The sequence below is a fragment of the Ictidomys tridecemlineatus genome, chromosome 12, assembly GCF_052094955.1.
Source record: "Ictidomys tridecemlineatus isolate mIctTri1 chromosome 12, mIctTri1.hap1, whole genome shotgun sequence".
Classification (NCBI taxonomy): Eukaryota; Metazoa; Chordata; class Mammalia; order Rodentia; family Sciuridae; genus Ictidomys; species Ictidomys tridecemlineatus.
In genome coordinates this window covers 38,613,417-38,626,874 of record NC_135488.1, presented here as the reverse complement: position 1 = coordinate 38,626,874, position 13,458 = coordinate 38,613,417, and the positions used below count along the sequence as shown (strand labels likewise).

The following is a 13,458-nucleotide window of genomic DNA, read 5'->3' as shown; positions in this document are numbered from 1 at the left end:
TTTTAAATGTCCGATGCAAACACTTGGTTCCTGCAGCAAGCAGTAACATCTTAAATCAGAATATCCAAATCATTCAGAGCTTTTGAATGTCTTATCTGTTAAGAAACTGTATTTTCATCTGTTCTTTTTGGGATATTTAAGATTAGATTCCTTTAAGAGAAATGCTTTTAAACTTTATAAGCTATGATGCAAGAATTTGATGACATCTACTTTCAGACGTTAGGTGCATAACAACAGTTCTTGCAAATAACCCCTCAATTTAAATATAGGGTATTCTCAGGAGGGGTTGGGGGGCTTTCCTGCTCTGTTTATTTCCTTTTCAGAAAAAAATTAGAGTAATTTATGATGAGAACAATTAGAACTGTTCAGACCCAAAGACCCCCAGGATTGTCATTTAATTTGATACCTAAAGTTTGTACATAGAAGCCCAGGGGTGAGCCCTTCAGTTACCCCCACTTTGGAGCCCCACAGTCCAGGCAGCAGCCCCTCCTCAGCTCCAGAGAGGGAGCCAGCAGCCTTGTTTCCCAGACTCAGTTTCTAAGAATCTGCATCTTTTCTGCGGTGCCTTCTGTGATTTCTCCCCACCGTCACCTGAGAACATGTTATGGTCTGCTGTTTACCCTTAAGCAAGTGGAACTCACTGTCCTTGTCTCTGTTTTCCTGCAGAATTCATCCAAAGCTGCCCAAGCCCCGTCTCCGTGGGGGGCCAGTGGAAAGTAAGTTCACTTTTCCCAAATGTAGGAAGCCAGGCAGTGAGTGCATGGTGCTTTCTGTGCCCTGACGGGCTGCCCCGCCTCGCCTGCTCCCGACCTCTCCACTCTGGTTTTTCTACCTCTCCCATTCCAGGAGCACTGGAACCCCATCCCCCATGTCTCCCAACCCCTCTCCCACCAGCTCCGTGGGGTCTCAGGGCAGCCTCTCCAGTACCAACGCCCTGTCCCCATCGACCATCGTCAGCATCCCGCAGCGCATCCATCAGATGGCGGCCAATCATGTCAGCATCACCAACAGCATCCTGCACAGCTACGACTACTGGGAGATGGCAGACAACCTGGCCAAAGAAAACAGAGGTGTGCATACTGCCCCTAGGTGGGGACCTGCCGAGGCTGGGGAGAGCCAGACCTGGGGATCACTGCTCAGCTTTACGTGGCCTTTCAAAGAAACAGAAGCTGTCATCTGCTGTGTGATACCTTTCCTGATCTTTCCTCTCGCTCAGAGCCTTGAGTGTCTTTATTTACCTTTATCCTTACTGTGGAAGATGGTGTCACACACATCAGATACAGATACAGGTGCAGGTGCAGATAAAGGTGCAGAAACAGATACAGGTGTAGATACAGGTATAAATACAGATACAAGTGAAGGTACAGATACAAGTGTAGGTACAGATACAAGTGTAGGTACAGATACAGGTGCAGGTACAGATACAGGTGTAGGTACAGATACAGGTGTAGAAATAGGTATAAGTACAAGTGCAGATACAGATGTACCTACAGGTACAGTTACAGGCGTAGATACTGGTATAATTACAGATACAAGTGTAGATACAGATACAGGTATAGGTACATATATAGGCATAGTTACAGGTATAAGTACAGACACAGGCATAGATACAGGTCCAGGTACAGATACAGGTATAGGTACAAATATAGGCATAGATACAGGTATAAGTACAGGTATGAGTACAGATACAGGTGCAGGTACAGATATAGGTATAGATACAGGTATAAGTACAGATATGAGTACAGATACAGGTGCAGGTACAGATACAGGTGTAGATACAGGTATAAGTACAGATACAGGCATAGATACAGGTATAAGTACAGATACTGGTGCAAGTACAGATAAAGGTATGGGTACAGATACAATTGTAGGTACAGATACAAGTATAGATACAGACACAGGTGCAGATAAAAGTGCAGATACAGATACAGGCATAGATACAGGTATAAATACAGATACAGGTGAAGGCACAGATACAGGTGCAGGTACAGATTTAGGTGTAGATACAGATACAGGTGAAGGTACACATACAGGTGTAGAAATAGGTATAAGTACAGGTATAGATACAGGTGTACTTACAGATACAGGTGCAGGTACAGATACAGGTGAAGGTACAGATACAGGTATATGCATAGATACAGGCGTAGGTACAGATACAGGTGTAAAAATAGGTATAAGTACAGGTGCAGATACAGATACAGGTGTACTTACAGATACAGGTATAAGTACAGATACAGGTATAGAAATAGGTGTAAGTACAGGTGCAGATATAGGTATAAGTACAGATACAGATGTAGATACTGGAATAAGTATAGATACAGGTGCAGGTACAGATACAAGTGTAGGTACAGATACAGGTATAGGTGCAGATATAGGCATAGATACAGGTATAAGTACAGATATAGGCATAGGTACAGGCCCAGGTTCAGATACAGGTATAGGTTCAGATTCAGGTATGAGTACAGATACAGGTGCAGGTACAGATCCAGGTGTAGATACAGGTATAAGTACAGATACAGGCATAGATACAGATGGAGGGACAGATATAGGCATAGGTTCAGGTATAAGTACAGATACAGGTGGAGGTACAGATACAGGCATAGATACAGGTATAAGTACAGATACAGACATAGATACAGGTGCAGGTACAGATACTCGTGCAAGTACAGATACAGGTACAGGTACAGATACAGGTGTAGAAACAGGTATAAGTACAGATACTGGTGCAAGTACAGATATAAGTACTGATACATGTGCAGGTACAGGTATAAGCACTGATTCAGGCATAGGTTAGGTACAGATACAGAGGCAAATAAAGTGTAGATGTAGTACAGATACAGGTATAGGTACAGATACAGGAGTAGATACAGGTATAGGTATAGACATAGTCAGAAGTACAAATACAAATATAGGTACAGATATAGGTATAAAAATATATACATTTTTCCCTTTAGACAATAAACAGCTACATGAAGGTAAAGATTATATTTCATTCGGCCAGAGGCTGAGGCAGGAGGATCAGAAGTTCAAAGCCAGCCTCAGCAATTTAGCAAGACCCTAAGCAACTTAGTGAAACCCTGTCTCAAAATAAAAAATTAAAAAGGCTAGAGATACTTAAAAAAGAAAAATTAAAAGAAAATATATATATATATATATATTTCATTCAAATTTGGACTCCTGAGACCCAGCCCAGTGCCTGAGACCCGACTGGAGCTCTGAAATATCGACTGAATGAGTAAATGAATGAATGAATTAGGGTTAGTGCTAGCTCCCTAAGTGCCTGCTGCTGACAACTGAAGAGAGAACCCATTTCATGTGGAATGGTAAAGCTGAATTTTTAAATATTTTTTTTCTGATAATAACAGTCATGGGTGTTTTCTGTGGCTAAATTCGTGAAGCACAATAAATCATGAAGAAAAAAAGTTCTTAAGTCATCAGTAATCTTAGAAATGACTTACAAATAAATCACGTTCTACCAAGTTTCTTTTAGCCTTTCTTCCCAAATATGCATTATTTTTACCAAAGTAAAATCATAGTGAATATAGTTTTAAATCCTTTTGTCACTTAACATTGTAGCAAGCATTTTCTCATGTCATTAATTTGCCAAAAAACTCTCTTTGTAATCATACTGTGATGCTACCATAACATATTGGTTTTATGATCACAAAATAGGATATCGTGATATTTGTTATCACAGTGTTAGATTATTTAGGTTACTTCAAATTTTTTTCCACTGTTGGTAGAAAACACTCCCAATGTTTTTCCATATCCTGATAAGAATTTCTATAGAAGTCATTATCCATATTTCTGGTCATTTTCTTTGGGAGAATAAAATAAAAATAGAAGTAGAAATTTGGGGTCCACAGGCACAGATTATTTTAAGATATATATAATTTTATATCTTAATATATATTGTTACCTTTTCTCCTGAAAAATTTTATCAAGTTACAACTCTCTCTCCAGCAACAGGTAAGAGTACAAACCTGAGTTCACTTTCAGACCCCTGAATGAAAATTATGTCTCTATGACAGCATAAACCTTTGAGGTCAAGAGCAGCATGTCCACAGTGAAATGAGGAATGGATGACAGATGAATCACCAGTGCAGGAAATTGTTAATAAAACCAGATAGTCTATAACATGCAGCCACGCTGGTGCCCCTGGGAGTCCAGTAGGAATGTCATGGTGGTCAAAGGCCACCAGGGGCAGCTCATTAGAGGAGCTAGAATGGAACAGGGTTTTGAAAATCACATAGCAATTGCATGGTTGAAGTGGGTTGAGGTGGGTTTCCCAGGGAGACAAACAGGAGGAATAAATATACAGAAATATGTCCAGCCGGGCACAGTAACGCACATCAGTAATTCCAGTAGCTCTGGAGGCTGAGACAGGAGGATCATGAGTTCAAAGCCAGCCTTGGCAAAAGCAAGGCTCTAAGCAACTCAGTTAGACCCTGTCTCTAAATTAAAAATACAAAGATAGGGCTAGAGATATGGCTTGAAGTATACATGTCCACTTTAGAAAACCCTGAGTGAGCCAGGCTCTAGATGGCAATACAAGCCATCCTCAGCACCACATAAAAGTAAATAAATAAAATAAAGGTTAAAAAAAAAAGAATCCTTTAAAAAAAAAAAAAAGAAAAAGAAATAGTAGACGTAGTTTATTTATTTGGGTATAGAATGAGTCCCCCACCCTTGGATCTTATTTGGTTCAAGGGTATGCAGAAGTCACAAGATGGACAGGAGATCTGTGATTCTGTCGGACCATCGTAGTCCTGAGGAGAAGTAGCACACCTAGCCTGTGCGGCACCCTTAACCACTCTCTCTGTCCCCTAGAATTCTTTAACGACCTGGATCTGCTCATGGGGCCTGTCACCCTGCACAGCAGCATGGAGCACCTGGTCCAGTACTCGCAGCAGGGCCTGCACTGGCTACGGAACAGCGCCCACCTGTCGTAGGGACCTCACCCTGGAGCCCAGCTGTACTCTCACCTCCAAGATGGCTCCATGTTTCTGGACACTGTGCTGCTGAAATTCCCAGCCACAGCATTTATCAAGCTGCATTGAACACTTCCTTTGCATCAAGCAATGATCTTTTCCCAGGGCATGTGTGTCTTTACGTGTGGGTGTATAAGAAGCTGCCTGTGTACGTAAGATACACAGTGCTTCAGAACACATATTCTTTGTCTGGTTTCCATAATCCCAGGCTAGACAATGTGATCAGGAGTTCCCGATTAGAGGAACTACACACACACACACACACACACACAATCACACACACTTCCTTTTCCAATTGCTAAACCATGACTTCTCCAAAACTTCAACCAAAATCTGATGGGTTAGTTCACCAGGTGCAATACAGCACACCAAAAGCTTAACTGCCAGTGAAGATGAACCTGACTCTTATATTATTGATTACTTTCAGTATTAATATGCTATTTCCCAATTATTTTTGATGGGTGTGTATTAATGGGTAATTGAATAATGAAAACAAGTCAGTTATTTTTGTGCCAGAAGTTTACTAGATTGCATGTTACCAAATCCCCTGCCCTTCCTCTAATACCCCCTTCAACATTATTATCAACCAAACGCATCGTAAGCAAACGGATGGACTCACACAGCCTTCCCTGACCTGCCCCCCAACCCCCCAGGGTATGACAGCGGCCACTGGGATTCAGTGACAACTCAGTGTCTTTGAAAATCCACACACACGGGAGCAACAGCCACTGTGCTCTGGAGCCGGGCTGGGAATTTAAATGTGCACTGTGACAACAAGCCCTCCAGACACGTGCATTTCTTCCTCCTGCCACTGTGACTTGGTGGCTGTAGAGCCATATGGCTTTTGTCAGCCAGTACATTTCAAGTCTTTTCTTTCCACGGTAGCTTTCTTGCGAAATTTCTTGGCCAAATGGGGACATTGCCTAGAACGTCCCTTCTCTAGCAGTCCATCTGCTGCCTATCAGACTGAGAGCTCTCTGCTGTCCTAAGGTGGTCTGATTCTCACTCTCTGTGCAGAATGGGCCACCGCTGGCCTTGGCTGCGTTTTGATTGGGGGGATATTTTTAATCAGGCTTTGATTAGCAAGCTGCTTCCGGTGCAAGGGAACTTATTCCTGCACCGATTGCCATTCTGTCTGAGGTAGCACTGCCCAAAGCGTCTTGCTTACGTCTTGTGCATCTAGTATGTTTACGTCTTGCCTATGGCTCTTCTTTTCTTTTCTTTTTTTTTTTTCTTTAATTAAGTTTACATTTTAGTTTTTTGACATCTTGTTTACAGTTTTTTTTTGTCTGAATTTTATTTGTTTGGTAGTATTTTTGTCATGTCCTAGATTTAGTCTTCTTGTTAAATATATTTGGATATGAAATACTGGTAAATAGAAAATGACTCCTCAAAGTTAGGGTCTGTCTTGCCACCCTTTAACCACAAAGAGGATGTCCTTGAGCCCCTTACTTGACAGAATTGCACCAGGACAGTCTGAGAAAGACAGGAGTTGCAATCTATGAAACAATCCCTTGTTCAAGGTGATGGTGGCACCCACGTGCTAAGACTGATATTTTTGCAGGTTTGGTTGCAGTGATGACATTTTGTTAGCTTGGTCTTGTGTGAGTGGGAAATAGGATATCTACAACTCATGTTCTAAGCCACTGATGCAAAACTGGACAAGAGATTGACCAACTTTGGTGATTTGAATTAATTGACAGCAAATGAAGCACCTGTGAAGTTTGCATTTGACTTTGACTTTCAAGCACCTGAAAATACTCACAGTTCAGGTTGAGCATTCCTCCTCCAAAATGCATGGGACCAGAAGTGTTTCAGATTTCAGGTTTTTGAATATTCACATACACACAATGAGATATCTTGGGGAGGGGACCCAAATCTAAACTGAGATTCGTTTAATGTTTCATATACTCCTTAGACATACAGCCCAAAGGGGATTTTATACACATTACCGGAAGGTGATATTTTTAGTACACCTGTGTTTTGACTGAGACCTGTCACAGGAGGTCAATGTGGAATTTTCCATTTATGACATCATAGGGACATTCAAAATATTTTAGATTTTGGAGTATTTTGAATTTTGGATTTTTATATGAGGGATTCTCAGCCTGAATTTTCCATCTTACATTTAATTTACCCAAATGAAGTTCTTCTTAAATCCCTTTCACTAATATTTGGCAGAGTTCATGATCCCATCTTTGGCTGGATTTTTTATTTTGGTACCAGGGATTGAACCTAAGGGTGCTGTACCACTGAACCACATCCCCAGCCTGTTTTTTTTTTTCTTTTTCCTTTATTCTTTTTTTTTTTTTTTTTCTTTGAGACAGAGTCTCACTAAGTTGCTCAGAGCCTTGCTAAGTTGCTGAGGCTGGCTTTGAACTTGCAATCCTCCTGCCTCAGCCTCCTGAGTTGCTGGGGTTACAGGCATGCACCACCACTCCCAGCTGGAAACTTTAATCCAAAGAAATATCTGATCATTTTTTTTTTAATCCTACTTACTCTGAGTGAATGCAGATGAAAAGTTTAAACTTTCACATAAAGTGGCCCTTGGTATCTGCCGTGCATCCCCAGGGAGCTTTCCTGCTCCTGCCTGGCTTGAAAGTTGCAGGCTTTATGGAGGCACCTCTGAGATGTGCTTCCCTGAGAAGCCCAAAAGGTGACCTCTGGGTGGTTGAGCCAGCAAACGTTCAAGCCACAGGGTGATGATCCACACATTCCTCATCAACACTTCTAGAACCTGATCATTTGGGGCGATGGTCAGAGCATGCAGGTCCTATCAGAGTGTGTCAGGCAGCAGTTCCTATTGGGTTTGGTGCAGGTGATTTTGATAAGGACCCCTCTTCTAATTGTTGCTTCTGAAATCATTCATAACTTGTTCTTTTTCCCTAGTTTGGTTCCAAGTTGAAGCATCTTTCTTGTATTTCCTGATTATAAATGTGGTACCTGTTCATGGTAAATATTGAGACGGGTGTGGTGGCGCACACTTGTAATCCCAGCAGCTCAGGAGGCTGAGACAGGAGGATAGTGAGTTCAGAGCCAGCCTCAGCAACAGAGAGGTGCTAAGCAATTCAGTGAGACCATATTAAAATACAAAATAGGGCTGGGATGTGTGGCTCAATGATTGTTGAGTGCCCCGAGTTCAATCCCCTGTATCCCAAATAAAAAAAAAAAATTGAAACAATGCAAAAAAGTAGAAACTAGTGTCAGTCTCTGATTGTCTCAACCCCCTGAGACAACCATGGTTCATGGTTCGATGTCTGTCCTTCCAGAGAGTCTTGTGTTTAAACATATAATGTCTTCTTTCTATTTGAAGACACGTCCTTTCCTCAGAAGTTCAACACAGGTTCGAATGACCTTGTCCGCCATGACCTGAATGGGTGCCAACCTTTTGTCACAATGTTAGAACTGTCTTTGAGAGAGAGCAGCCCAATTATATTCCTGATCAGTCTTTGGCATTAGTTAATACTCTACACAGATCAGACTCATGTGCAGAATTGTGCCTGGAGGGAGAGATTTGGTTAAAACAGATATTTCTGGAAACTTTCAAATTTGCAAATGGAAACTTGGACCCACTATCTAAAGAAGAATGTACTGGAAAAAATAATCTGAAGAGTTGACAAATTGTGTGCTAGACTGAACACATGGAATGCAATGCAATGAGATTTTTTCTGCACCGAAACCTGTACAACATGATGTGTGTATTATATAACAGTGATGTGTACATTTCTGACACCCCATACATAATATGCACAGTTTGTATAAATGCATACATTTAAAAATATATATGTACAATACAGCTAACATAAAACTGTAGTACGCCTGACGAATATTACTAGTGCCTAACATTGAGTATAAGTCACTGCGTGTTCAAATCACCTTGGAAGTGCAGTCATTGTTATAAAATTAATCAGTGAAGCCAACGTTATTTATGAACCACATCTTTGAAACTGTGCAGTAGCATATACATATATATTTTTAAATAACATTTTTCACAGTTTTCCAGAGTTACTGTTGAAATCTGTATCACCAAAAGAAAAAAAAAAAAGGCAAGATTTTTTTTAATGATGTAGACACTCTTCAGACCCAGTAATCTGCGTGTGATTTCCTGTTTGTAGATACCCAAGAGACTTCAGCGGTCACCAGCCTTAATGCATGTACAGGATATTATTGTGACTTAATTTATCTGCAGTTTTTAATCCATGTGAAATTGGAATTTATAAACGGACTTGGATTAAATATGTCTGCCTTTCTAAGGTTGCAAACGTTACATTAAATGATTTATGTTGTAAATGAGAGAAATCGAGTTGTATGAGGAAAAATGTCCACCAGTTTCTGTGAATATGTTTACAAAACATATCGAAAGAGGTTCACCTCAGAGGTCTGGTTCCCAACTCATCATCTCTTTAGAAGCAGCCTTTTTTCCTGACTGTTCTCAGCATGGCTTCCATGGATTATCATTGCTAAGCCTGAGAATGTCTCACAGAAAAAAAGTATGTTTTTTCTTTCATTATGACTATAGTTTACTACCTGCCTTTCCCATGTCCCAACATGTGCGCGCGCGCACACACACACACACACACACACACACACACACATGAACATCCTCCAGTGTCCCAGGGAATGGTACCTGAGAGGCTACAGAAGCTGGTTTGTGATTTCCTGGGTGCCTGTGCAGCCCTGGGACACTGTGCTACCAACATTTTTTAACACCACAAGCCAATTCCAAGCTCATGTGCCAGCCTTTTCCAGTTCAAACCAACATGGTGGACTCATGTGAGAAATACTTGGTCGAGAGAATTGGGAACTAAAGACAAGGAAAATGTTAGTTAGACCCATGGCCTGACATGATACTGCCCCTGTGTGGGAGGGTTGTTTTTGTTTTGTTTTGTTTGGGGCATTTTTGCTTTTTTTTTTTTTTTTAATTTGGTATTAGGGACTGAATCCAGAAGCATATTACTGCTGAGCTACATCCCTAGTCCTTTTTATTTTTTTTTATTTTTGAGACATATTCTCTCTAAGTTGCCCAGGCAGGCCTCAAACTTTCGATCCTCCTGCCTCAGCCTCCAGAGTAACTGGGATTACAAGCTTGTGACACTGCATCCAGATGGGAGGGGGTTTTGGTAACCGAAGTTTCACTCTTACCTCCCTCCCTTCTCCTTCTCCTTCTCCCCAAACTAAAGGAGCAGAAGTAACAATGAAAACAAAATGAAGTGTCAGCATACCCAACCCATACCCTTAGAATCAAATACCCCTTATCCTTTGCCCCTCACCCCATCTTACACAATTCACAGTTCAAGTGAGTCCTCACCACCAAGCAGAGGGGTCACCTTGATTTTGGTCGCCCAGGAGACAACCCCTCATCCCAAAGATGACCACTGAGCCTGATACACTTTCAAAGGTGGGCTAAGAAATACCTGGAAAACTTCTAAACAAGACTGTCTCTTAAGGCAGCTTTGCCTGGTACACCGCTGAAGTCCAGGTATTCACCATCAGAACTGTATTTTTTTAAAGTATCACATTTTCAATGAAACTCAGACCAACTGAAGTTTTGGAAGACTTTTTTTTTTAGTATAAGAAAAAGAACAACAGGGGCTGGTGTTGTAGCTCAGTGGTAGTGTAGCTCGCATGCGTGAGGCCCTGGGTTTGATCCTCAGTACCACATTAAAAAAAATAAATGAAAATAAAGATATCGTGTCCATCTACAACTAAAAAAAATTTAAAAAGAAAAACAACAATCACATAAACTGTATTCCCAACCATTAGAGTTTATTTCCATTCCCGGGAGAGCACACCTTGGCAAATACCACAAGAAATGTTCAAATTGGAGATTCGTGTTCTTAGTCCAAATTATCCTGTGTTTATCTCCTCAGAAGGGGTTAATGCACAAACTTGGCATGAGGACATTTTAAAACTGTTCTCAAACTAATTACATCTGACCACAGTTTGGGTGTTTTATTATTTAATTGGCACTGTGAGGCAGCAGGGGATAAATTTGAGGTGAGCTACAGGGGGAGTTAGATTCACAGCTCGTACAGTAATGAGAAGCAAGGGATTAAACCCCTATGCAGCACTTAGCAAATCCACCTCTTACAGCCAATTTTAAAGACATCGATCTGGAGAATGCATGGGGAAAGCTAATTGCGACGCGCACACGGAGCTCAGCATTTGTCTCTGAGTATCGATGAGGCCTGGAAAGCTGAGTCAAGTCCTTGCTCTTTACTCACTTTTAAAATGGGAAAAGCTCGTTGAGAAATATTTATATCCAGACAAGAGGTAAAATAGCACCCGTGTATAGGATCTTCTCACAGTGCTCTTTGGCTATAAAAATAATTACAAAATCCTAGTCTCCTTGTTGCTTTTCAGTGCTTTTTTCCTAGTCTTTTTTATTATTATTATTTTTCTATTCCTGCTTTTTTTTAACCTTTATTTATTTGTTTTTATGTGGTGCTGAGGATTGAACCCAGGGCCTCATGCGTGCCAGGCAAGCGCTCTACCACTGAGCCACAGCCCCAGTCTCTTTTCCCACATTTTTAATTGGTGTATTGTGGTTGTACATAATGGTGGGATTTGCTGTTACGTATTCACACAAAATATAATAGAAGAATATGGTTTGGACGCTCTCTCAGCTCTTTCTTTTCAATTTATCATAAAACAATTTGATTTTTCCCCAATATTTCAGACCTTTTTATTTCTTTTTTCAATATTTTAGATGTCTATGGGCACAATACCTTGATTTTATTTATTTATTTGTTTTTCCATGGTGCTGAGGATCAAACCCAGGGCCTCACGTGTGCTAGGCCAGTGCTCCAACACTGAGCTACAGCCCCAGCCCCTGACCTCTTTATTTCTAGATAAAAATACCAAATACCCAAATCAGTGAAGAACATAAAATCCTTAACACCGAGGAATGTGTATTTTCCGGAACAGCGTTCCATCCACAGTAGCCAAAGGTGTTGGGCTTTTTGAAGAACATTCTTTGAGTGCCCACTGTTGCCTTCGTCTGATGACATGAGTGCCCAGGGTCTGGACGTGTGGCTGAGATGCCAATGATTCTGAGTATAGAGACTTTCGGAGCATCGCCAGCCACGGCCGGGGCCTGTTCCCATGGGTGAAGTAGCCATACCGATGATTTGCTTTGAATAGCTTGCAAGCTGATTATTCATCCCTTGAATTTCCCAGGGTTTCCAGCTCCATCCTAAAATGGCCCTCTGGGTGAGCTGAGTTGTGGTTTTTTTTGTTCCTTTGGTTTTTTTTCCTTCTGTAAATCAGATTTAGCATTTCAACCCTTTAGTAGATCAAAGCTTCGGTACAGGAGCTCACTGATGTTGGGGACGAGCTGTGGAAACGCTCAGAGGGTGCCCACTCCCCTCCTTGGATCGGCTGCACCTGACCCTGAAAGAGAGCCCCTCACTTTCCTCTATGAAGTCTAACTCAAAACTGCCTCACTCAAAACTGCAAGTGTGAGGATGAGCAGCTTCAGGCAAGCATTTTAGGAGCCCCTGTTGCCACACTCACTCATCAGGGTCTCAGGGTCAGGTAAGAACAGAAGCAAAGCGTCCACTCTGTGCACACGCAGGCAGCAGCACGCACAGGTGTACAAGGGGAGAGGCAGGACTTTCTCAGAGGCTCTAGATCTGACAGCAAGGTAGCAAGAAGGGCAGCCAGGGCAGATGACGGAGAGGGGCTCCTCCACCCGTGTTGTCACCGCAGTTTCCTATTCCTTCCTCATCTAGCCCTGGCCTTAAAAAATCAGGAAGCACCCAGGTGGAAGAGGTCCAAGTCATCACTGGGTCCAAGACACTAGAGTCTGCCATCTTCCTTCCAGAGTACCTTGCCTACGGAGTGCCACACGTCAGTCATCCCTGTAGAGGTCCACGGCCATCTCGTCCCCGGTTTCCAAAGGAACCCGTGAACCCTGTGTTTCTGATGCTAACTTTTTTGTGGGGGAAGGGGACAGAGGTGGAAGACAGCTGCTCTGGGAGCTTGTCCCCAAGAAAGGAGATCTGTCCTAAGGGACTTGGTGTGTCATGCGTGAGCTTCGAGAAAGAGGAAACCTCTCTTGGGAACTGGATGATTTTTTTTTTCCTCTAGGGGTTTAGGCAACTTGCTTCAACATAATCTCTTAATTGTAGGCAAAACCCTAGTCAGAACACCAGGGGAGAGGATCGGCGACAACCTAAGAACTCACCCATTTTTGTGACACCAAACTGGACACTGAATATTCCAATGCAGCCAATGAGCTGGATGTCTCATACAGCGAGGGTCAAAGCCCTAAATGGTCAACTGATTTTTTTTCTTCTCTAATATGTATATTATTTAGACACAGGCCAATGTGTCTTCCGTGTAGCTCTAAATCAGGGATTTGAGCTTAACCAAAATAATTGTGAAATATGCATTTGAAGGAGCCCCTTCTTTTCATACTCCCTGGAAATCCCTCTCCCAGCCTTTCTCTGGGAAAAATAAAATA

The 13,458-nt window shown here is 41.9% G+C and overlaps 1 protein-coding gene and 1 non-coding gene across 5 annotated transcripts in view; one reads left to right on the top strand and one right to left on the bottom strand.

Moving 5' to 3' along the window:
- The window catches only part of Aff3 (ALF transcription elongation factor 3), a 493,397-nt gene extending 484,116 nt beyond the window's left edge, over nucleotides 1–9,281 (top strand). For 3 of the 4 annotated variants that reach the window (XM_078028559.1, XM_078028556.1, XM_021734015.3), the window contains 3 exons: nucleotides 667–716; nucleotides 847–1,070; nucleotides 4,831–9,281. In XM_078028559.1, coding sequence (XP_077884685.1) covers nucleotides 667–716; nucleotides 847–1,070; nucleotides 4,831–4,952 — 396 coding nt within the window. In that variant the 3' untranslated portion in view covers nucleotides 4,953–9,281. The remainder of the gene's footprint in view (nucleotides 1–666; nucleotides 717–846; nucleotides 1,071–4,830) is intronic. The other variant, XM_078028558.1, reaches the window with a different exon arrangement.
- Nucleotides 9,282–11,430: 2,149 nt separating this feature from the next.
- On the bottom strand, nucleotides 11,431–11,503 carry Trnaa-ggc (transfer RNA alanine (anticodon GGC)). Its single transcript has one exon. It is a non-coding gene; the product is annotated as a tRNA-Ala (tRNA).
- Nucleotides 11,504–13,458: the final 1,955 nt, after the last annotated feature.